The sequence below is a fragment of the Oncorhynchus mykiss genome, chromosome 25 (genome assembly GCF_057628025.1).
Source record: "Oncorhynchus mykiss isolate SJ-2025 chromosome 25, ASM5762802v1, whole genome shotgun sequence".
NCBI lineage: Eukaryota > Metazoa > Chordata > Actinopteri > Salmoniformes > Salmonidae > Oncorhynchus > Oncorhynchus mykiss.
Window position 1 is genome coordinate 50594364 of NC_143046.1, and position 26031 is coordinate 50620394.

Genomic DNA, 26031 nt, shown 5'->3' on the forward strand with positions numbered 1-26031 from the left:
CTGTGGCCACCAGCTGCATTAAGTACTGCAGTGCTTAAGTACTGCATCCTCCTCATGGTCTGCACCAGGTTTGCCAGTTCTTGCTGTGAGATGTTACCCCACTCTTCCACCAAGGCACCTGCAAGTTCCTGGACATTTCTGGGGGGGAAGACCCTAGCCATCACCCTCCGATCCAACAGGTCCCAGACGTGCTCAATTGGATTGAGATTCAGGCTCTTCGCTGGCCATAGCAGAACACTGACATTCCCGTCTTGCAGGAAATCACACACAGAACAAGAATTATGGCTGGTGGCGTTGTCATACCGGAGGGTCATGTCAGGATGAGCCTGCAGGAAGGGTACCACATGAGGGAGGAGGATGTCTTCCCTGTAATGCACAGCGTTGAGATTGCCTGCAATGACAACAAGCTCAGTCCGATGATGCTGTGACACACCGCCTCAGACGGATCCTCCACCTCCAAATTGATCCCGCTCCAGAGTACAGGCCTCAGTGTAACGCTCATTCCTTCGACGATAAACACAAAACCGACCTTCACCCCTGGTGAGACAAAACCGCTACTCGTAAGTGAAGAGCACTTTTTGCCAGTCCTGTCTGGTCCAACGACGGTGGGTTTGTGCCCCTAGGCGATGTTGTTTCCGGTGATGTCTGGTGTGGACCTGCCTTACAACAGGCCTACAGGCCCCTCAGTCTAGCCTCTCTCAGCCTATTGCGGACATTCTGAGCACTGATGGAGTAATTGTGTGTTCCTGGTGTAACTCGGGCAGTTGTTGTTGCCATCCTGTACCTGTCCCGCAGGTGTGATGTTCAGATATACCGATCCTGTGCAAGTACTGTTACACGTGGTCTGCCACTGCAAGAACGATCAGCTGTCTGTCCTGCCTTCCTGTAGCGCTGTCTTAGGTGTCTCACAGTACGGACATTGCAATTTATTGCCCTGGCCACATCTGCAGTCCTCATACCTCCTTGCAGCATGCCTAAGGAACATTCACGCAGATGAGCAGGGACCCTGGGTATCTTCCTTTTGGTGTTTTTCAGAGTCCGTAGAAAGGCCTCTTTAGTGTCCTAAGTGTTCATAACAGTGACCTTAATTGACTACCGTCTGTAAGCTGTTAGTGTCTTAACGACTGTTCCACAGGTGTATGTTCATTAATTATTTATGCATGGGAAACAGTGTTTAAACCCTTTACAATGAAGATCTTTGAAGTTAATTCGTAAAAATCAAAATCTTTGAAAGACAGGGTCCTGAAAAAGGGCCGTTTTCTTTTGGGCTGATTTTCTGTGTATTTATGGGGGATTGGAAATGTTGCCGACAATTACAATAACCCCCCCCCCCCCAAAAAAAAACTAAAATAACTTACATTTTAGGTACTTACTCCACAATGCTAACCTAAAAGCCTGTACAGAATAGAAAATAGTCAAAAACATGCATCCTCTTTGCAACAAGGCACTAAAGCCAACTGCAAAGAAATGTACTTTATATCCTGAAATCAAAGTGTTATGTTTGGGGCAAATACAACACATCACTGAGTACTGCTCTTCATACAGTGCATTCGGGAAAGTATTCAGACCCCTTGATTTTTTTCCCCCCCACATTTTTTTGTTACGTTTCATCATAATTCTAAAAGGATTTAAATAGTTTTTTAAATTAGTCTGAATACTTAGGTAAATATGGTATTTTTTTTTATTTTTTTATTTTTTTTAGAAATTAGCAAGTATCTTAACCTGTTTTCTCTTTGTCATTATGGGGTATTGTGTGTAAATTTGAGGATACATAAAAAAATATATATATATTTTAGAATAAGGCTGTTATGTACATCCTCTGCTGCCACACTCCCCATCCTAACTGCCAGAGCTTAAGGATATGTAGAGGAGAATGGGAGTAACGCCCCAAATACAGGTGTGCCAAGCTTGTAGCGTCATACCCAAGAAGACTCGAGGCTGTCAACGCTGCCAAGTTTGCTTCAACAAAGTACTGAGTAAAGGGTCCGAACACACTTGTTTATTTATTTTTGTATATATTTTTTTGCTTTGTCATTATGGGGTATTGTGTGTAGATTGATGAGGGAAGTTTTAGAATAAATCAAATGTTATTGATCACATGGTTAGCAGATGTTAATGTGAGTGTAGCTATGCTTCTAGTTTCGACAGTGCAGTAATCTAACAAATTCACAACGACTACCTTTATATACACACAAATGTAAAGATGTAATACCACTTGAGATTTTCTGAACTAAGAAATAATACATTTAAAAAACTAATTACAGCAGTTTCCTAAGGACCTGAAGCAAGGTGACCTTCTCTGTTGGCGCCGTCTTAGCTGAGTGGGCGCCATCTTAGCAGACCGTAAGGCTGTAACATAACAAAATGTGGGAAAAGTCAGGGGGTCTGAATACTTTACGAATGCACTGCATTTGTGTGGTGGCTACACGTTTTGGGTATGCTTGTCATATGCAAGGACTAGGGATTATTTGGGGAATAAAAAAAAACAGAATAGAGCTAAGCACAAGTAAAATCGTAGATGAGAACCTGGTTTTCTGCTTTCCACTTGACACAAGTAGATTTAAGTCAAAACTGTAACTCGGCCACTCGGTAACATTCTTGGGAACGGTCTTCTTGGGAAGCAACACTAGAGTAGATTTGGCCTTGTGCTTCAGGTTATTGTGCTGCTGAAAGGTGAATTCATCTCTGTCTGGTGAAAAGTAGACTGAACCAGGTTTTCCTCTAGGATTTTGCCTGTGCTGAGCTCCATTCCGTTAATTTTTTTATCCTGGAAAAACTCCCCAGTCCTTAACAATTACAAGCATACCCATAATATGATGCAGACAGTACTCTGCTTGAAAATATGCAGTGTCACTTAATGTGTTGTTCCCAAACATAACATGCTGACCAAACCGCCAGCCTTGTGTGTGCGAGCGTTGCAAAATAGATGTACACCTACCTACATGTTATTCAAACATTTCATCCAAACTGCTCTTGTGGGTCTACAGGCTGCAAGTCCTACCTCTCCCGTCTACTCATTGGTTGTTTCGAGCATACTAAACCACGTGGGTGGGTGATAGATGAATGTGGTCCGCATTCCAGTCAAGTTGGTTGCCAACCGCCGTATTAAATCCACAGAAGAAGAATGAACGAGGAGAGATTAATCAAAGAACTAAAAACAAAGTTTCCCCTTTTTATATGGGAATTAATTGTCGGAGTAGAGAACACGATTATGTGACTCAAGTTGGGTGAAATGTCTACCAAGAAAAAGCAAAAAACATACCATACGCATTTCAGGTTAAATAACAACCCAACGTTTCTCCCAGGACGTATTAGATAGCAACCTCAAGCTAGCTAAATGTCCATGAATGTTTCGACCTGTCCCCCAACTAATATAGTTGGTTTAGGTATTTTAACCTGCGTCTGGTGGGGATAGACAAAATCAACATGTGCATGATGGTGCACGCATGCATGAGAGCACCAGCTGTTCCAGATGACTGTGATCACACTCTCTGTAGCCGATGTGAGCATGACCTTTAAAAAAGGTCAACATTCACAAGGCTGTGAGGCCAGACGGATTACCAGAATGTGTACTCGGAGCATGCATGGACCTACTGGCAAGTGTCTTCACTGACACTTTCAAACTCTCCCTGACCGAGTCTGTAATACCTATATGTTTCAAGCAGACCACCATAGTCCCTGTGCCCAAGAAAGCGAAGGTAACCTACAGTGCCTTGCGAAAGTTTTCGGCCCCCTTGAACTTTGCGACCTTTTGCCACATTTCAGGCTTCAAACATAAAGATATAAAACTGTATTTTTTTGTGAAGAATCAACAACAAGTGGGACACAATCATGAAGTGGAACGACATTTATTGGATATTTCAAACTTTTTTAACAAATCAAAAACTGAAAAATTGGGCGTGCAAAATTATTCAGTCCCCTTAAGTTAATACTTTGTAGCGCCACCTTTTGCTGCGATTACAGCTGTAAGTCGCTTGGGGTATGTCTCTATCAGTTTTGCACATCGAGAGACTGACAATTTTTTCCCATTCCTCCTTGCAAAACAGCTCGAGCTCAGTGAGGTTGGATGGAGAGCATTTGTGAACAGCAGTTTTCAGTTTTTTCCACAGATTCTCGATTGGATTCAGGTCTGGACTTTGACTTGGCCATTCTAACACCTGGATATGTTTATTTTTTAACCATTCCATTGTAGATTTTGCTTTATGTTTTGGATCATTGTCTTGTTGGAAGACAAATCTCCATCCCAGTCTTAGGTATTTTGCAGACTCCATCAGGTTTTCTTCCAGAATGGTCCTGTATTTGGCTCCATCCATCTTCCCATCAATTTTAACCATCTTCCCTGTCCCTGCTGAAAAGCAGGCCCAAACCATGATGCTGCCACCACCATGTTTGACAGTTTGGATGGTGTGTTCAGGGTGATGAGCTGTGTTGCTTTTACGCCAAACATAACGTTTTGCATTGTTGCCAAAAAGTTCCATTTTGGTTTCATCTGACCAGAGCACCTTCTTCCACATGTTTGGTGTGTCTCCCAGGTGGCTTGTGGCAAACTTTAAACGACACTTTTTATGGATATCTTTAAGAAATGGCTTTCTTCTTGCCACTCTTCCATAAAGGCCAGATTTGTGCAATATACGACTGATTGTTGTCCTATGGACAGAGTCTCCCACCTCAGCTGTAGATCTCTGCAGTTCATCCAGAGTGATCATGGGCCTCTTGTCTGCATCTCTGATCAGTCTTCTCCTTGTATGAGCTGAAAGTTTAGAGGGACGGCCAGGTCTTGGTAGATTTGCAGTGGTCTGATACTCCTTCCATTTCAATATTATCGCTTGCACAGTGCTCCTTGCACAGTGCTCCTTGGGATGTTTAAAGCTTGGGAAATCTTTTTGTATCCAAATCCGGCTTTAAACTTATTCACAACAGTATCTCGGACCTGCCTGGTGTGTTCCTTGTTCTTCATGATGCTCTCTGCGCTTTTAACGGACCTCTGAGACTATCACAGTGCAGGTGCATTTATACGGAGACTTGATTACACACAGGTGGATTGTATTTATCATCATTAGTCATTTAGGTCAACATTGGATCATTCAGAGATCCTCAATGAACTCCTGGAGAGAGTTTGCTGCACTGAAAGTAAAGGGGCTGAATAATTTTACACGCCCAATTTTTCAGTTTTTGATTTGTTAAAAAAGTTTGAAATATCCAATAAATGTCGTTCCACTTCATGATTGTGTCCCACTTGTTGTTGATTCTTCACAAAAAAAATACAGTTTTATATCTTTATGTTTGAAGCCTGAAATGTGGCAAAAGGTCGCAAAGTTCAAGGGGGCCGAATACTTTCGCAAGGCACTGTACCTAAATGACTATCGACCCGTAGCACTCACGTCGGCAGCCATGAAGTGCTTTGAAAAGGCTGGTCAAGGCTCACAACACCATCATCCCAGACCCTGGACTCACAACAATTTGCATATCGGCCCAACAGATCCACAGAATCTCAATCGCTCTCCACACTGCCCTTTCCCACCTGGACAAAAGAAGAATGCTGTTAATTGACTACAGCTCAGCATTCAACACCATAGTGCCCACAAAGCTCATCACTAAGCTAAGGACCCTGGGACTAAACACCTCCCTCTGCACCTGGATCCTGGACTTCCTGATGGGCCGCCCCCAGATGGTAAGGGAAGGCAACATCACATCTGCCATGCTGGTCCTCAACAAGGGTTCCCTTAAATGTATGTGTTTAGTCCCCTACTGTACTCCCTGTTCACCCACGACTGCGTGGCCAAGCACGGGGCCCCTCAGGGGTGCGTGCATGTCTCTCAACACCATCATTAAGTTTGCTGACCACACAAGTGGTAGGCATGATCACTGACAACGAAAAGATCTGGCATGGGTCCCCAGAGCCTCCAAGTTCTATAGCTGCACCATTGAGCGTCCTGATCGGTTGCATCACCGCCTGGCATGGCAACTGCTCGGTATCTGACCGCAAGGTGCTACAGAGGGTAGTGCGTATGGCCCAGTACATCACTGGGGCCAAGCTTCCTGCCATCCAGGACCTCTATACCAGGCAGTGTCAGAAGAAGGCTCAAAAAATTGTCCTCCCCTTTGTTTTTGCACTGTTGCTACTCGCTGTTTATTTTCTATGCAGAGTCACTTTACCCCTACCTACAGCAAAACCTTTGGCACTGAAATATCTGTCTTATCATGAAAGCAGGGCATTCTAAGGGTCTGTTTTGAATAGGCTACAGGATGTGAAAAATTGAAGGGACTTCACCACCTCATGGCCATGGATGCAGATTTCCTTTCAGAATGGGTCTTCTTTTCCCCGTTGTCTGTGTTGTTGGCAATGCATACTGAAAACTGGCTTCTCAAACTACTTTCTATCCTTTTCTCTCTCATCCCTGCACTCCGGTCCAATTGAAATGTCCTATGTGTTTAGTCAGAATATTGAATGAGAATTTCTGTCTCTACACAGGACACCATTCCAATAATGAACCTCTCCCATGTGTCTGTAGGTTGTCGACCCAGTGGCGCCCAGATACACAGCCCTGTCAGGATCCTACTCCGTCCCCGTTGTCATCCCCGAAGCACCAGAGGAGATGAAGATGGCCGTCAAACACCCCAAGGTACATTGACTGTTATTTCCACTCTTGTTTATGGAATGGCAACCTATTCCCTATGATGTGTACTCCTATACTACCAAAGCCTGGCCAAAAGTAGTGCATGGTATAGGGATTAGGGTATAATTTTGGACACACCCTGACTATATAGAAGTATTGCATTCTTATCTAGTGTTCAGCAGCGAAAGCATGATGTGTATATTACTCTGACAATGCTAAAATGGATAATCCCCCCCCACAAGTCAAGTTGAGGATGTGATGAGAAGTAAATAATCAACCAACTAAATCTTACCATAATGAATAGCCTAACTGAGGGGTTTCTAAACTGCAGTCCACAATTGTATTTGTGACTCATTTCAGGAAACTAGGCGTATGTCGCGTGTTAGTGCTTCACAGGAAAGTTTCTCCCATTTTTCTCTGCTGATCCTCTCAAGCTCTGTCAGGTTGGATGGGGAGCGTTGCAGCACAGCTATTTTCAGGTCACTCCAGAGATGTTAGATCTGGTTCAAGTCCGGGCTCTGGCTGGGCCACTCCAGGACATTCAGAGACTTGTCCCGAAGCCACTCCTGCGTTGTCTTGGCTGTGTGCTTAGGGTTGTTGTCCTGTTGGAAGGTGAACCTTCGCCCCTGTCTGAGGTCCTGAGCGCTCTGGAGCAGGTTCTCATCAAGGATCTCTGTTATTTTCTCTGTTCGTCTTTCCCTCGATCCTGACGAGTCTCCCAGTACCTGCCGCTGAAAAACATCCCCACAGCATGAAACAGCCCCCACCATGCTTCACCGTAGGGATGGTGCCAGGTTTCCTCCAGATGCTCTTTGGCATTCAGGCCAAAGAGCTCAACCTTGGATTCATCAGACCAGATAATCTTGTTTCTCATCTCATTGTCTGAGAGTCCTTTAGGTGCCTTTTGGCAAGCTCCAAGTTGGCTGTCATGTGTCTTACTGAGAAGTTGTTCCATGTGGCCACTTTCATAAAGGCCTGATTTGGTGGAGTGCTGCAGAGGTGGTTGTCTCTCTGGAAGGTTCTCTCATCTCCACAGAGGAGCCCTGGAGCTCTGTTGGTGACCAAGTTCTTTTTTTTACTTACCCTGTTTTCTCCCCAATTCTGTGGCGTTTTTGGACAATTCCTTTGAAATGGCTTGGTTTTTGCTCTGACATGCACTGTCAACCATGAGAGCTTTTTATATAGACGTATGTGCCTTTCCAAATCATGTCCAATCAATTGAATTTACCACAGGTGGACTCCAAGTTGCAGAAACAGCTCAGGGATAATCAATGGAAACAGGATGCACCTGAGCCCAATTTCAAGTCTCATAACAATTGATCTGGATACTTATTTTTTACATTTGCAAAAATGTCTACACCTATTTTCAACATGTCATTATGGGTTGTTGTGTGTAGATTGTTGAGGACAAACATGTAATTCATGCCTCTTAAGAAGGTCCCATCAACTTTCTGTAGGCTTGGCCTACTATATTTATTTAATCAACTTTTCTAATATTAAGCACATTGCTTCTCTTTACAACAGCAGCATAGCCTACCAGGCTGGCATGAAAATGAACCACGGGAAAAGCGTCCTCCATTCACTATTTAACTGCATAGATGACATGTATTTTTACCGTGACCCCTGTTTCGAGACGGGTGCATGATAATGGTCCATTCCAAATCAAAACGAATTTCACACGTAAAGATGAGATTCAATCAAGAATAGTGTAATAGGTGACTATTAGCCTATCACTTGTGAATGCGCCTTGGAATTGGATGAGGATGCGCGTCGTTGCGTCCCCGATGTTTGTCGGTCACTTGTAGCCTGTGAGAGACCCGATCACTTGACAGAGAGCCATGTAAGTGAGAGGTGTCTCGGAACGCAGCCGGGAGAATGGAATTACAATTATATTCAGCCCAAGGGTACAACGGCCATTGGCCGCAAATGGCATAGATTTTTTTTAGGGGGCGTTACTGCCACAAAAGGGGATACGGCCGGGAAATTAGAGGAATTATCAAGTGATTGTCATATTGTGAATGAGAACTGATGAAGTGTGTACAGCCTGCGCAAAAAAATAAGCGGAGCTCCTGACTTTCATGCAACTTTTTTTCAAATCTTCATTCGTTGCCTTATGTAGCCTTAGAATGTACTAAAAATCAAAACATATAGCCCAACATTTGTATCACAACTGTTACATAAATAACTCTAAATAAAGCATATAGGAGTACCTGTTCCTTTGTTAACCGCTCAACACAGAATATCTGCATGTGCGCAAATAGAAATTATATTTTCTATTTTATTCAGCTATGTTCTATTGTATTTGTCATACCACATACCTTTGGAACATATACATTTTATAAAAAGTCTAATAAATCCATGTAATATAGCCTACACCATCACAATAAATCAATTATTTATTTTAGACGTCTTAAAATGCACGATATAAAGAATGTCTTATTTCAGAAGAACATAATAGCATACTCTGAGTTGTCCTGATCTGGCCATGCCATATGGCTGTGGGCCATTTTTTTCCCAGGTGCGTGGTAGCGGCTGAATAAAACGAGAAAAAATAAGAAACACTGCTCTTGATATAGTGTCACTGATCTTTAATAAGCTTTATGTATCGTCCTTACGGCCGTCGCCAGGGCTTTTGTGAGTAAAAAAAAAACACCCTTATGTTTCCCTAGCCCCACCCACATCCGTTCCATGCATCGAATGAGGTTGAGTCGAGGGAAAACAAATAAGTGCTACCAAATATAGCAATATGCATTTCATAAATATTCTAATAAAGTGTGTACATAAAATGTATTAAACACGTCTGTAAAACCACTGAGGACATAGACCTACCAGCAATAAATTGACTGAGAATACAGAAGGAGCCTACAATAGGGAAAAACGACAGCTTTCGTTCAGAAATGGAATGAAATCCTCAACAAATGTTCTTTTTTAGATTTAATGCTATTAATTGTTGAACATGTGTCAAAGGAAGTAAGAGGTTGAAGTCACACACACTGTTTTCTAGCCCGAAAGCAGCACAACAAGGCTCCACAAAAGAAAAGAAACGATGTAGGAGAGGCAAGTGGTCAAAGAGGGGACCAGGAGCACAGGCCGTAGACACGGAGTGACAGCAGGACGCGGTTATTAACCTCTCCAAAAAAGTTCTCAGACGTGCAAGTCTCAGTTTTATCTAAGGGCCTCTAGGACAGCTAATTCTCTCCTATAGTTAACAACTCCTCGATTAATACCTATTAGGTTAGTGGAACAAGAAGCCATGTCAGTATATATGAGAAAAACAAACCACATTCAGAAGGACATCACTAGGACAGAAGAACAGGCACTTAACCGAAGATGAATCTTTCATTAGTTCATTGCCAAACCTGCAGACAAAAGGGGGTGCTGTGGTCATTTTAGACTACGAAAAATCCAAAGAAGAGATTCAGACACAATTCATTAATGACCGTTTCTATAGAAAACTGAGTTTTGATCCCACACAGGTGTTCCAAAAGGATAGGGCTCCAGATTAGCGCATATATTAAACAACCTTATCTCAAAACCTGAATATGAATACCTTTGCTGCAAATGTGCCATAAGTCCATGCCTGTACATTTTGCCGAAATGACACAAACCTAAGACACAAGGCAATTATCCAGACAGACCAGTGGTTGCAGGAATAGGCTCAATGCTAGAACCATTGTCGAACTTCAGACTCTTTTATTAAATCTCATGTGCAAGCATTGCCGTCATATGTGAAAGACTAGAAACTTCATAAACAAGATTTCACCAATAACGGGTTTAACAGAAGACTGTATTTTAGTCACATTAGATGTTGAGAGTCTATATATCAGCATTCCCCATACGGGGGGGCTGGCAGCCCTAGCTCACTATTTGAGAGACCGAGATACTAATGAATTCCCACCAACAAACTTTATTTGAGCTGGCTGAATATTTTTGACATATAACTATTCCACATTCGCTCCGAGTTATGCTAAACTTTGGGTCTTTTTAAAGAACGTTTTAACAATGAAAACTAAAATCTATTTTTAAATAAAGCCCTGAAGTGGTGTGGATATATTAACATTTTTTTGTAAATGGGGAGTAACGGGAGAAGAGCTGCCAGACTTCATGTCATTACTCAATGACATTGACCCCAATCTCAAACTCACTATTGACGGGTTAATTACCTCTATGTGGATTGAGAAATCATATGGAACCCTGTTTTACAACTCTGTATAGAAAAGAAATGGACAGAAATACTAATACTATTACAGGGGGACAGGTTCCATCCTGAGCCATTAAAAAGAGGACTTCCAAGACAGTTTTTCAGACTCCGCCGTATATGCCACTCCACAGAGGATTGTCTAGAAAAAGCAACGGAGATGCCAATAGGTTTCTAAGAGGCTACTCTCCACAATGTGTGGATGAAGCTCTTAATTTGGCATTAGGGAAAACACGAGATGAACTGCTACAAAAAAAGGCTCACGAGAGCTAAAGAACACTCTGTAATGTTCACCAACACTTCTACTTTGAACTCGTGGAAAGTGGGAGATGCTGTCAAGAAACACTGGCTTATTTTATCATCGGACCCAGCTTTGCCAGCTGAATTTAAGAATCCACCACTTATTGTGTAGAGGACAGGTCACAATTTACGTGATTAAATTGGTTCATGACAACTGCCAGCCACAAAATAAAATACGCCCTCCAAATGGTAGCAAATAATGCAGAGGAAGCACACAGTGCATATGATGAAGTGTGAATATTTCTGCCACCCACATACAGGAAAATGGATCCAAATATATGAAATTATTATGCACTCCACCACCCATTTTATCTATATGATTAAATGTACATGTGGGCTGTGCTATGTAGGTAAAACCTCTCGTTCTCTCAAACAGAGAATCAGTGAACATAAAAGTTCAATCAGGATAAACGACAGGGATTATCCAGTCGCAGTACATTTTAATGCCCTAAAGCATGCCATTTCTACCTTCTTTTTTTTAAATAGATTTTGTGGCATAGGGAAAGTTAAGATATCAGACAGGGGAGGTGATATTAATAATACTCGGCTGCGCTGTGTGCGGCTGCTCGGCCATGGAAACCCATTTCATGAAGCTCCCGACTAACGTTTATTGTTTCCAGAGGCAGTTTGGAACTCAGTAGTGAGTGTTGCAACCGAGGACGGACAGAAGATTTTTATGTGCTGCGCGCTTCAGCACTCGTTGTTGACAGGTGTATGAAATTGAGCACACAACCATGCAATCTCCATAGCAAACATTGGCAGTAGAACGGCTTTACTGAAGAGCTCTGTGACTTTTAACGTGGCACCGTCATAGGATGCCACCTTTCCAAGTCAGGTCATTCAATTTCTGCCCTGGTCAACTGTAAGTGCGGTTATTGTGAAGTGGAAACATCTAGGAACAACAACGGCTCAGCTGCGAAGTAGTGGGCCACACAAGTTCACAGAACAGGACCGCAGAGTGCTGAAGCACGTAGTCCGTAAAACTTTCTGCCCTGCTAGAGCTGCCTTGATCAACTGCAAGTGCTGTTATTGTGAAGTGGCATCAACTAGGAGCAACAACAGCTCAGGGTGCTAAAGCGCATAGTAGAGGTCGACCGATTCTGATTTTTCAACACCGATAACGATTTTTGGAGGACCATAAAGCCGATACCGATTTAATCGGACAATTTTTGAAAATGTATTTGTAATAATGACAATTACAACAATACTGAATGAACACTTTTTTAAAACTAATATAATACATCAATAAAATCAATTTAGGCTCAAATAAATAATGAAACATGTTCAATTTGGTTTAAATAATGCAAAAACAAAGTGTTGGAGAATTAAGTAAAAGTGCAATATGTGCCATGTAAGAAAGCTAACATTTAAGTTCCTTGCTCAGAACATGAGAACATATGAAAGCTGGTGGTTCCTTTTAACATGAGTCTTCAACATTCCCAGGTAAGAAGTTTTAGGTTGTAGTTAATTATAGGAATTCTAGGACTATTTCTCACAATACGATTTGTATTTCATATACCTTTGACTATTGGATGTTCTTATAGGCACTTTAGTATTGCCAGTGTAACAGTATAGCTTCCGTCCCTCTCCTCGCTCCTACCTGGGCTCGAACCAGGAACACAATCGACATCAGCCACCCTCAAAGCAGCGTTACCCATGCAGAGCAAAGGGAACAACTACTCCAAGTCTCAGAGCGAGTGACGTTTGAAACGCTATTAGCTTGCACCCCGCTAACTAGCTAGCTATTTCACATCGGTTACACCAGCCTAATCTCGGGAGTTGATAGGCTTGAAGTCATAAACAGCGCATTCAATACTTGAAGCATTGCGAAGAGCTGCTGGCAAAACGCACAAAAGTGCTGTTTGAATGAATGCTTACGAGCCTGCTGGTGCCTACCATCTCTCAGTCAGACTGCTCTATCAAATCATAGACTTAATTATAATATAATTACACACAGAAATACGAGCTTTAGGTCATTAATATGGTCGAATCCGGAAACTATCATTGCGAAAACAAAACGTTTATTCTTTCAGTGAAATACGGAATTGTATCTAACGGATGGCATCCCTAAGTCTAAATTTTGCTGTTACATTGCACAACCTTCAATATTATGTCATAATTACATACAATTCTGTCAAATTAGTTCGCAATGAGCCAGGCGGCCCAAACTGTTCCATATACCCTGACTCTGCGTGCAATGAACGCAAGAGAAGTGACACAATTTAACCTGGTTAATATTGCCTGCTAACCTTTCTTTTAGCTAAATATTCAGGTTTAAAAATATATACTTCTGTCTATTGATTTTAAGAATGGCTTTGATGTTTATGGTTAGGTACACGTTGGAGCAACGACAGTCCTTTTTCGCGAATGCGCACCGCATCGATTATATGCAACACAGGACACGCTAGATAAACTAGTAATATCATCAACCATGTGTGATTATGATTGATTGATTGTTTTTTATAAGTTAAGTTTGCAACTTGACTCCATAGACACTGTATTCGGTAGGCCAAGCTTTGAAAAACTACAAACCTCAGATATCCCACTTCCTGGTTGGATTTTTCTCAGGTTTTTGCCTGCCATATGAGTTCTGTTATACTCACAGACATCATCCAAACAGTTTTAGAAACTTCAGAGTGTTTCTATCCAATTCTAATAATAATATGCATATATTAGCATCTGGGACAGAGTAGGAGGCTGTTCACTCTGGGCATGCTATTCATCCAAAAGTGAAAATGCTGCTCCCTATGCCAAAAAGGTTAAGAACAGATTATTTTATAATGACGGCCTACACCGGCCTAACCCAGACAACGCTGGGCCAATTGTGCGCCGCCCTATGGGACTCCCGATCACGGCCGGTTGTGATGCAGCCCAGGATCGAACCAGGGTCTGTAGTGACGCCTCTTGCACTGAGATGCTACGCCACTCGGGAGCTTTGTGGCAACAGTTTGGGGAAGGCCCTTTCCTGTTTCAGCATGACAATGTCCCTGTGCACAAATCGAGGTCCATACAGAAATGGTTTATCAAGATCGGCGTGGAAGAACTTACAGCCTGCACAGAGTCCTGACACAGAGTCAACGTAGACTGCGAGCCTGTCCTAATCGCCCAACATCATTGCCCAACATCACTAATGCTCTTGTGGTTGAAAGTCCCTGCATCAATGTTCCTACATCTAGTGAAAAGCGAGTGGAGGCTGTTATAGCAGCAAAGGGGGACCAACTCCATATTAATGCCCACGATTTTGGAATGAGATGTTTGAGGAGCAGGTGTCCACATACTTTTGGTAATGTGTTGTGTGTATATTATAACATATTTTATAACTAACAATCAATTAGACAGTCAGAGAATTGCAAATTCCAAAATCTGTGCATTCAGTGCACATGCCTAGTGATTTGTTATGTTTGAGCAGAGGAACACAGCATTAGCCATGGCAAAATGCATAGAATTGCAGGAAATTAGCTTTAAAACGGCGTAATGTCCTTTATGCCACCAAGATACCTTTCATACTGTTAGAATTTAGACATCCTCTTCCAATGAACTGTGAAATCAAAATAATGAAATTATCTTCCAAATGTATTAATTTTAAAATGTTGTTTACTTATACTTGCCATCATTTAACTGATAAGACGAGACATATATTTTTGCTAACTTATATATGACGGGGGTTGCCAATTTGCCTGGGCGGGGCCCCTGGGCAAGAAAAGTTTGAAAACCCCTTGCCTTACCAATATACCCAAATAAACTGCCAAACCAACCAAATATAGACAATCCAACATAACATCAGCAACTAAACCTGGCAAACGTATTTTTGAACCCTCCCAGAACACAGAGGTGGGTATGAAGGCTGTGTGGTACGGACCCAGGGTGCTGGTAGAGGGGGCGGATGCAGAAACCTTCACCGAGGGAGAGACGGTCACCTTCATCAACTGGGGCAACATCATCATCACCAAGATCCACAAGTGAGTTGAATAGATTTTTGGACGTGCAACTTTTTACAGGAAGTTAATCAAGAGGGCTTGCCTTGGCAAGTGTTCACCCAGTCCCAGAAAGCTACATTATCAGTGCAGCAGTGAAACACCATATTGAACTGTGGCTTTCCAGAAGCTGGGATCACAACTAGGATCACTGGCATAGATACACTATGTAACTCGTCTCTCTTTCTCTGTCTCTGTCTTCTCGCTCTCTCTGTGTGTGTGTGTGTGTGTGTGTGTGTGTGTGTGTGTAACTGATGTATCGCATTAAAAAGGCTTAAGTGAAATTTTACCAAATGTAGAAGGAAGAAAATAAATATCTCAATTCCTTAACTATTATCCCCTCATCTCTATCGCTGTGTGATCCAGAGATCCCAGAGGTAAGGTCACCTCCCTGGAGGGCAAGCTGAACCTGGAAAACAAGGACTTCAAGAAGACCACCAAGATCACGTGGCTGGCCGAGACCCCCCACGCCCCCCTGCTGCCCACAGTCTGTGTCAACTACCAGCACCTCATCACCAAGCCCGTCATGGGCAAGGAGGACGACTTCAAGGAATACATCAACAAACAGAGCAAGGTGGGTGTGTGGATGGGTCAAGCCTGTGGTTGTCTATGCGGTATGTATGAGGGAGTGTGTGCATGTGATGTGTGCTAAACTGTTACAAGAAGGGCTTAAGTAGTTAGTAAAGATCATTATTATAATTAAAGCAGATATCATTGACCAGTATGAAGAATCACTTGTAATCCTTCCTGAAGACTGAACAGGGTTCCCCTCTCCCATCCTTGCTTTTTCTCAGCTGGAGGAGAAGATGCTGGGAGACCCATGTCTGAAGGACCTGAAGAAAGGTGACATCATCCAGCTGCAAAGGCGGGGCTTCTACATCTGTGACCAGCCCTACGAGCCAATCAGGTTTGTCCTATCTTCTCTGCAAGGTCTTCATTCATTTTTACCAGTTTTGGGAGGGATGCGTGGGTGAATGGTGAGTTTAATGGATAGAAGGATGGTTGGACGCAGACCTGGGTTCAAATGCTCTTTGAAATACTTTGAGCATTTGCTTTACGCTGCCTGGACTCTCAGATCGGCAGGGTTTGAAGTTTGGGGATTGGTCTATTGGTAGGGTGTTAGGTGATTCGACAAACATTGGACACTAGGAGAGAAATAAATAAAAAATAAAATAAACAGCTGTGATAAAATCAGTTTTCACTACATGTCAATAATGTGGTCTCAAAATACATAAATAATTTGAGAACATGAATGTGGAAGTTAATACGGATAGGCGGGACAGTTGCGTCTCACTTGGGCAAAAAAACAGGGGGAAAAAAAAAAAAAGATATAAAATCAAACTTTCATTAAATCACACATGTAAGATACTCAATTAAAGCTACACTCCTTGTGAATCCAGCCATCATCTGATTTAAAAAATACTTTTCGGCAAAAGCAGAAGAAGCTATTATCTGATGATAGCACCAGCAGAAAAACAAAGGGGATAGCACATTTCAACCCTGCAGGCGCTACACAAAACGCAGAAATAAAATATAAAACATGCATTACCTTTGACAAGCTTCTTTTGTTGGCACTCCAATATGTCCCATAAACATCACAATTGGTCCTTTTGTTCGATTAATTCCGTCCGTATATATCTAAATGTCATGCACGCTGACACAGTTACCAGTTGGGCGGTGTTCCCTCCGACACATTGGTGCGGCTGGCTTCCGGGTTAAGCGAGCAGTGTTTCAGGAAGCAATGCGGCTTGGTTGAGTTGTGTATCAGATGATACACAGCTCTCGACCTGCACCTCTCCCGAGTCCGTTCCGGGTGTTGCAGCAATGGGACAAGACTAACTACCAATTGGATATCAAGAAATTGGGGAGGAAAGGGGAAGATATACAGTGCCTTGCGAAAGTATTCGGCCCCCTTGAACTTTGCGACCTTTTGCCACATTTCAGGCTTCAAACATAAAGATATAAAACTGTATTTTTTTGTGAAGAATCAACAACAAGTGGGACACAATCATGAAGTGGAACGACATTTATTGGATATTTCAAACTTTTTTAACAAATCAAAAACTGAAAAATTGTGCGTATTACATATCAAGATTCATTTTCAATTTCTATTTGTTAAATACTTTTATGGTGCGTATTGCTTTTTTGTTTTTACGTTTACTGATAATTTCAAAATAATATTTCAATTCTACCTTAAATAATGTGAAAAGGAGTTTGTTCTCTGCCCACTTAATTTTATGGACAAAGAATCTTCCATGAAAGATAAACAAGTTAACAATGAAAGTTAAATCGGGGTCCATATCATTTGGTTCAAAACAAAACACATATCAGAGTCTTTAAAATCTTCTAACTCACACCAAAATCTTCTGACATAAGCACAGTCCCAAAATAAATGGTCAAGAGTCTCTGGGTCACAATCACAAAATACACATTTGTTATCAATGGCTATTTTAAATCTGTGTGTAATAAAGGTCTTTATAGGGTAGATTCTATGAATGAGTTTGTATGATACTTCTTTCACCTTATTAGATATGCAAAATGTACCAGATAACAAGGACATTTTGTTCCAGTTCACTTGTCCTAGGGCTGCATTCCAGTACATTTTAGCAGAGGGAATAGTAACATATTGACATCGTTTCCTTAAATACATGTTATTACATTTACAGTTTAAAATGTCAATTCCTTCTAGTTGTATTGAGGCTACAAAATCCTCAACAGTTGCACTTGGAGTACTGTTATATTCTCCTAAAAGAAGAATAGCACCTTTAGGGACACAGCTCTAACAACAATTTGATACTCCTCTGGAGTGAATGTAACATTGTGTGTTCTAATAAATTCTGGATAATATAGTTGTCCATCATTATTCAATAATTGTTTAACCCAAATAATGTTGTTGTCAAACCAGTTCTGGAAAAACAGACTTGTTTTTGTATTTTATGTCTTTATTATTCCAGATTTGTATTACCTATGAGGGGAAGAATTGTGTTTGGACATGAGGTTCAAGTTAGAAGTACTTGTTTATGAAAGTTTGCAAGCTTAATAGGGATTTTAGTAGCCATATCAAAGTTGCATTTCAGTAAGAATTCTAGACCACCAATTTGTTGGAATATTAAATTAGGGATGAAATTCCAGATGCAATCCTTATTTCTTAAATAGTTTTGTATCCATTTAATCTTAAATATTAGATTAGAGGTTTTAAAATCCAGAGCATTCAACCCTCCCTCACCTTGGGTGCTACATATTACCGCTTTTCTAAAATAATGAGGTTTATTCCTCCATATGAAGTTAAATCATTTAGTATCAACCATTTTAGTTACTGACAGAGGCAAGAAACTAATCTGGACAGACCTTCAGATTTTGACAAAAGTACACGTCCAGATAAAGAAAGATCTCTTAATAACCAGGAGTTAAATCTAATTTCAAATTTCTCTACAATAGGAGAGAAATTTAAGTTGACCCTTTCTGATCTTTGCTAACTGTAATACCAAGATATGTGATCACTTTTACAGGGATATTACATACTGAGTTTCAGTCGCATCTTTTCAACGCAAATAATTTACATTTCCTAATATTCAGAGATAAACCTGATACATGTGTGAAGGCGTTAATACACTCAATAGCTTTCTTGACTTCATTATGATCTTTCAAAAACAAATTCTGGTGTCGTCAGCCAATTGTGAACATTTTATCTCTTTGTCTTGTATCTGAATACCCCTAAAACTATCCTTACTTATATGAAGTGCCATAACTTGTGTGACCAATAAAAATAAGGAGAAATTGGGCTCCAAATTCACGTCACCACCCGTTTTCAAGATGAGATGCTAGTTAGCTGTGCAAGGGAGTTTTTGTTTGCCGCTGTTTGCTGAGGTAACACTATTGTGCCAGCGGCAATTGTTGTGATTGATGGTTTAATTTTTTCAAGTGGTAAACTACCAGAATTCAGTAGCTACAGACCTACAATCGATAAAAACAGAAATACCAGTGAATTGAAAATGTGTCCCATCTATCTTGCTGTGCAGGTTGCAGGCAAGCAGCTCAATCTAGTCTCAGCCTAGGCTAATTATTTGATGGAAATGGTATAGTTTATCTTCTCATCAACAGCAAATATAACATTACAATGTAACACAACTCAGGTGTAGGCCTACCTTAGAAGTAATCTATGTTATTACACTAGAGTATCCTTCTGAGTTAGGCTGTGCTGGTACTGAATACAACATAACTGTGATATGTAGCCTAACTGTTAATAATAGGTAAATAGTTAACCTGCTTTTTGTTCAAGATTATTTAATCCCAATTATATGTACTCTATCACCCCTGGTACGTGTTCAAGGGTGTCCCCTTGCTCCATAGTGTACATTCGTCATTGCTTAAGCATATGGCACTGTACACTTTATTTATTCTATTTTTTTCATTTTCCAGTACATCAGTACAGAACCAGTCAACAGTTTGGGCATACCTACTCAAGGGATTTTATACATTGTAGAATAATAGTGAAGACATCAAAACTACGAAATAACACATATGGAATCATCTAGTAACCGAAGAATAGTTACACAAATCAAAATATATTTTGTGTTCTTCAAAGTAGCCACCCCTTGCCTTCATGGCAGCTTTGCACACACTTGGCATTCTCTCAATGAGCTTCATGAAGAATGCTTTTTTTTCAACAGTCCTGAAGGAGGTCCCACATACTACTACTACATACTACTACTATTCTTCAGGTCGTTGCTGTAATTGAGAATGTGTTCTCAGTCAATTTACCTGTTAAAATTAGGGTTAAATAAATCAAATAAATATGCTGAGCACTTGTTGGCTGCTTTTCCTTCACTCTGCGGTCCAACTCATCCCAAACCATCTCAATTGGGTTGAGGTCGAGTGATTGTGGAGGCCTGGTCATCTGATGCAGCACTTCATCACTCTCCTTCATGTTCAAAGAGCCCCTCGGAGCCTGGAGGTGTGTTTTGGGTCATTGTCCTTTTTGAAAAACAATGGATAGTCTCAGCAAGCGCAAACCATACGGGAGGGTGTTTTGCTGCAGAATGCTGTGGCAGTCATGCTGGTTAAGTGTGCCTTGAATTCTAAATAAATCACTGACCGTGTCACCAGCACAGTACCATCACACCACCTCTTCCATGCTTCACGGTGGGAACCACAAATGCGGATATGATCCGTTAACCTACTCTGCCTCTCACAAAGACACAGCGGTTGGAACCAAACATCTTAAATTTGGACTCATCAGACCAAAGGACCGATTTTCACAGGTCTAATGTCGAATGCTCTTGTTTCTTGGCCCAAGCAATTCTCTACTTCCTTATTGGTGTCCTTTAGTAGTGGGTTATTTGCAGCAATTTGACCATGAAGGCCAAATTCACACAGTCTTCTCTGAACAGTTGAGATGTGTCTGTTACTTGAACTCTGAAGCATTTATTTGGGCTGCAATCTGAGGCTGGTAACTCCAATGAACTTATCCTCTGCAGCAGAGGTAACTCTGGGTCTTCCTTTCCTGTGGCGGTCCTCATGAGAGCCTGTTCCATCATAGCACTTGATGGTTTTTGCGAGTGCACTTGAAGAAACTTTCAAGGTTCTTGACATTTCCCGGATTGACTGACCTTCATTTCTTAAAGTAATGATGGATTGTCATTTATCGTTGCTTATTTGAGCTGTTTTTGCCATAATATAGACTTGGTCTTCTGTATACCACCCCTACCTTGTCACAACACAACTGATTGGCTCAAATGCTTTAAGAAGGAAAGAAATTCCACAAATGAACTTTTTAACAAGGCACACCTGTTAATTGAAATGCATTCCAGGTGACTACCTCATGAAGCTGGTTGAGAGAATGCCAAAAGTGTGCAAAGTTAAACAAGGCAAAGGGTGCCTACTTTGAACATTTTTTCGCTTACTACATTTTCACAGTTTTGATGTCTTCACTATTATTCTACAATGTATAAAATAGTAAAAAATAAAGAAAAACCCTTGAATGTCCAAACTTGACTGGTACTGTGTGTGTGTGTGTGTGTGTGTGTGTGTGTATATATATATATATAACTGTCAACACACACACACAGTACCAGTCAAGTTTGGACATTCAAGGGTTTTTCTTTTGACTATTTTATACATTGTAGAATAATAGTGAAGACATCAACTGTGATAAAACACATATGGAATCATGTAGTAAGCGAAAAAGTGTATATAAAGCTTTTACCAATGCTGCTACTGCTCATGTTTGCACTGTACACTTATGACCATATAAGTCACCCTTGCTGCACTGAGTACCATATTAATAATGCACCAAGATAATAATATTTGATTTGTGAGAGAGAGAAACGCCCCTGTTGGTGTGTGGGGAGGGCTTAATTTTTCTGGTCTTAATGCCCTGAAAAACATTTACTGTCAACTTCCTGATGGCGATTTAAGCTAAACTCGGCAAAAAAAGAAACGTCCCCTCACTGTAACTGCGGTTATTTTCAGCAAACTTAACTTTTGTAGATATTTCTATGAACATAAGATTCAACAACTGAGACATAAACTGAACAAGTTCCACAAACATGTAACTAACAGAAATTGAATAATGTGTCCATGAACAAAAGGGGGGTAAAAATCTAAAGTAAGTCAGTATCTGGTGTGGCCACCAGCTGCATTAAGTACTGCAGTGCATCTCCTCATCATGGACTACACCAGATTTGCCAGTTCTTGCTGTGAGATGTTACCCCACTCTTCCACCAAGGCACCTGCAAGTTCCCTGACATTTCTGTGGGGAATGGCCCTAGCCCTCACCCGCCGATCCGACAGGTCCCAGACGTGCTCAATGGGGTTAAGATCCGGGCTCTTCGCTGGCCATGGCAGAACACTGACATTCCTGTCTTGCAGGAAATCACGCACAGAACGAGCAGTATGGCTGGTGGTATTGTCATGCTGGAGGGTCATTTCAGGATGAGCCTGCAGGTAGGATACCACATGAGGGAAGTGGATGTCTTCCCTATAATGTACAGCGTTGAGATTGCCTGCAATGACAAGCTCAGTCCGATAATGCTGTGACACACCGCCCCAGACCGTGACGGACCCTCCACCTCCAATCTATCCCGCTCCAGACTACAGGCCCTGGTGTAACGCTCATTCCTTTGACGATAAACGCAAATCCGACTGTCACCCCTGGTGATACAAAACCGCGACTCGTCAGTGAAGAACACTTTTGGCCAGTCCTGTTTGGTCCAGCGACTGTGGGTTTGTGCCCATAGGTGGCGTTTTATGGTGATGTCTGGTGAAGATCTGCCTTTACAACAGGTCTACAAGCCCTCAGTCCAGCCTCTCTCAGCCTATTGCGGACAGTCTGAGCATTGATGGAGGGATTGTGCGTTCCTGGTGTAACTCGGGCAGTTATTGTTGCCATCCTGTACCTGTTCTGCAGGTGTGATGTTCGGCTGTACCGATCCTGTGCAGGTGTTGTTACACGTGGTCTGCCACTGTGAGGACAATCAGCTGTCTGTCCTGCCTCCCTGTAGCGCTGTCTTAGGTGTCTCACAGTACGGGCATTGCAATTTATTGCCCTGGCCACATCTGCAGTCCTCATGCCTCCTTGCAGCATGCCTAAGGCACGTTCACACAGATGAGCAGGGACCCTGGGCAGCTTTCTTTTGGTGTTTTTCAGAGTCCGTAGAAAGGCCTCTTTAGTGTCCTAAAGTTTTCATAACTGTGACCTTAATTGCTTACCGTCTGTAAGCTGTGTGTCTTAACGACCGTTCCACAGGTGCATGTTAATTAATTGTTTATGGTTCATTGAACAAGCATGAGAAACAATGAAGATCTGTGAAGTTTTTGGAGTATTTGGATTTTTAAGAGTTAACTTTGAAAGACGGGGTCCTGAAAAAGGGACGTTTCTTTTTTTATATGTTTATATGTTCAGGTATTAAGTTTATTTATTTTTTTACTATTACTGGAGAATTTTTTTGCACGCTTCAGAGATGGTGAAAAAGATAGGGTATTGGGTTATTAGGTCACCTGCTTGTAATTGTAATAATACATTCTACATTTCCCTTTGAAGTGAATGGAACGTCACAATTCGCAGACTATACTGAACAAAAATATAAACGCAACAATTTCAAAGATGGCCTTATATGAACTGGAATGCAGTACAATCACTCAATTGAAACCAATTAATTAGGCCCAAATCTATGGATTTCACATGACTGGGACTACAAATGGGCATCTGTTGCCTCATGCAGCACGACACATCATCTACGCATAGAGTTGATGTTGATGTTGATGTTGACGTCAGCAAACCGCTCGTCCATACGACGCCATACACGTGGTCTGCGGTTGTGAGGCCGGTTGGACTTACTGCCAAATTCTCGGTGTATGGTAGAGAAATAACAATAAATTATCTGACAACAGCTCTGGTAGACATCCCTGCAGTCAGCATGCCAATTGCACACTCCCTCAAAGCTCCCCAACTTGAGACATCTGTGTTGTGACAAAACTGCACATTTTCTGGTCTTAACATGCTGTATTTTATTTATTTATTCCGTATATACTATTTAGCTTATGACGTTATTGCGGGTGTAGCGAAATGCACATCTGCTAAATCTGTGTATGTGACCAATAAGATTGGAATTGAAGTAGTATAAACAGTTGCATTCTAATTTCATAAATTGTAACAAACTTTCATTTTTGCATGAAGCATCAACTCTAATTTTATTGGTCACATACGCATATTTAGCAGATGTTATTGCGGGTCTAGCTCCAACGGTGCAGTAGTTTCTAACAATTCACGAAACGCACAAATCTAAAATAAATGGAATTAAGAAATATATAAATATTAGGACGAGCAATGTCGAAGTGGCATTGACTAAAATAAAGTTGACTAGAATACAGTATATACATATGAAATGAGTAAAGGAGTATGTAGACATTATTAAAGTGAGCAGTCATTCCATGTTTATGAATGTAGGGCAGCAGCCTCTAATGTGCAGGGTTTAGTAACTGTGGAAGCTGGCAAGTGATTGCTATTTAACCTCTCTAGGATATGTGGGACGCTAGCGTCCCACCTGGCCAAAAGCCAGGGAAAATGCAGAGTGCCAATTTCAAATAAATTACTATAAAAATCAAACTTTCATTAAATCACACATCTTAAATGGTCTACCCACACTGACAGTATGTGAAGGCGGAACAGAGCCTCCTCAACCTCAGGAGGCTGAGGCCGTGGCCCCTAAGACCCTCTCAAACTTTTACAGATGCACAATTGAGAGAATCCTGTCGGGCTGTATCACCACCCGATGTCACTCGAAGGCCAAAAAGATCATCAAGGATATCAACCACCCGAGCCATTTAAGATAGCAAATTAAAGCTACACTTGTTGTGAATCCAGCCAACATGTCAGATTTCAAAAAGGCTTTTCGGCGAAAGCAAACGATGCTATTATCTGAGATAGCACCTCCGTAAACAAAGAGAGAAATCATATTTCAACCCTGCAGGCGCGACACAAAACGCAGAAATAGAAAATATAATTCATGCCTTACCTTTGACAAGCTTATTTTGTTGGCACTCAAATATGTCCCATAAACATCACAAATGGTCCTTTTTGTTCTATTAATTCTGTCAATTTAATATCCAAAATGTCAATTTATTTGGCGCGTTTGATCCAGAAAAACACTGGTTCCAACTTGCTCAACGTGACTACAAAATATCTCAAAAGTTACCTGTAAACTTTGCCAAAACATTTCAAACTACTTTTGTAATACAACTTTGGGTATTTTTTTTACATAAATAATTGATAAAATTGAAGACTGGATGATCTGTGTTCAATACAGGAAGAAAACAAACCGAAGCATGCTTTCTGGTCACGTTCCTCTATCTAACAGTACACTTCAAGTGACCCTCGTTCAAGATGGCCGTACTTCTTCATTACACAAAGGAATAACCTCAACCAATTTTTAAAGACTGTTGAAATCCAGTGGAAGCGATAGGAACTGCAATAAGGTCCCTTAGAACTCTGGATTCCCAATGAAAACCCATTGAAAAGAGTGACATAAAAAAATATATATCTGAATGGTTTGTCCTCTGGGTTTCGCCTGCTAAATAAGTTATGTTATACTCAGACATGATTCAAACAGTTTTAGAAACTTAAGAGTGTTTTCTATCCAAATCTACTAATAATATGCATATCTTATCTTCTGGGGATGAGTAGCAGGCAGTTGAATTCGGGCATGCATTTAATCTGGACAATACTGCCCCCTGTCACCAAGAAGTTAAGTCTGAAGGCCTTGAGATAAAAGCTGTTTTTCAGTCTTTCAGTCCCAGCTTTGATGCATCTGTACTGACCACCTTCTGGATGGTCGCAGGGTGAACAGGCCGTGGCTCGGGTGGTTGATATCCTTGATGATCTTTTTGGCCTTCGAGTGACATCGGGTGGTGATACAGCCCGACAGGATCCTCTCAATTGTGCATCTGTAAAAGTTTGTGAGGGTCTTAGGGGCCACGGCCTCAGCCTCCTGAGGTTGAGGAGGCTCTGTTCCGCCTTCACAACACTGTCAGTGTGGGTGGACCATTTAATATTGTCAGTGATATGTACGCAGAGGAACTTCAAGCTTTTCACCTTCTCCACTGCGGTCCCGTTGTTGTGGATACGGGTGTGTTCCCTCTGCTGTTTCCTGAAGTCCACGATCAGCGCCTTCATTTTGTTGACGTTGGGGGATAGGTTATTTTCCTGGCACCAATCCGACCGGGCCCTCACCCCATAACATAACAAGGATTTCATGTTATGACTACCCTACCTTAAATTATTGATTTTAAATTATTGTAATTATGTAAACTGTACTGCCTCATTGATTGAACATTTGCATAATATTGCAATTTATTTTCATACATTTTACTTTTATTTGACTCAACTCTTATCTCCATCAGCCCTGAAAATATAATAACAATATGAAAGCCCTATCTTGAGATA

The 26031-nt window shown here is 41.4% G+C and overlaps 1 protein-coding gene across 1 annotated transcript in view; it reads left to right on the forward strand.

The window, feature by feature from the left end:
• Positions 1-26031, forward strand: part of eprs1 (glutamyl-prolyl-tRNA synthetase 1) — an 88706-nt gene that overhangs the window by 44478 nt on the left and 18197 nt on the right. Inside the window, exons 13-16 of the mRNA XM_021584352.3 lie at positions 6513-6623; positions 14938-15074; positions 15456-15663; positions 15884-15996. Of these exons, the coding sequence (XP_021440027.3) occupies positions 6513-6623; positions 14938-15074; positions 15456-15663; positions 15884-15996 (569 nt within the window). The remainder of the gene's footprint in view (positions 1-6512; positions 6624-14937; positions 15075-15455; positions 15664-15883; positions 15997-26031) is intronic.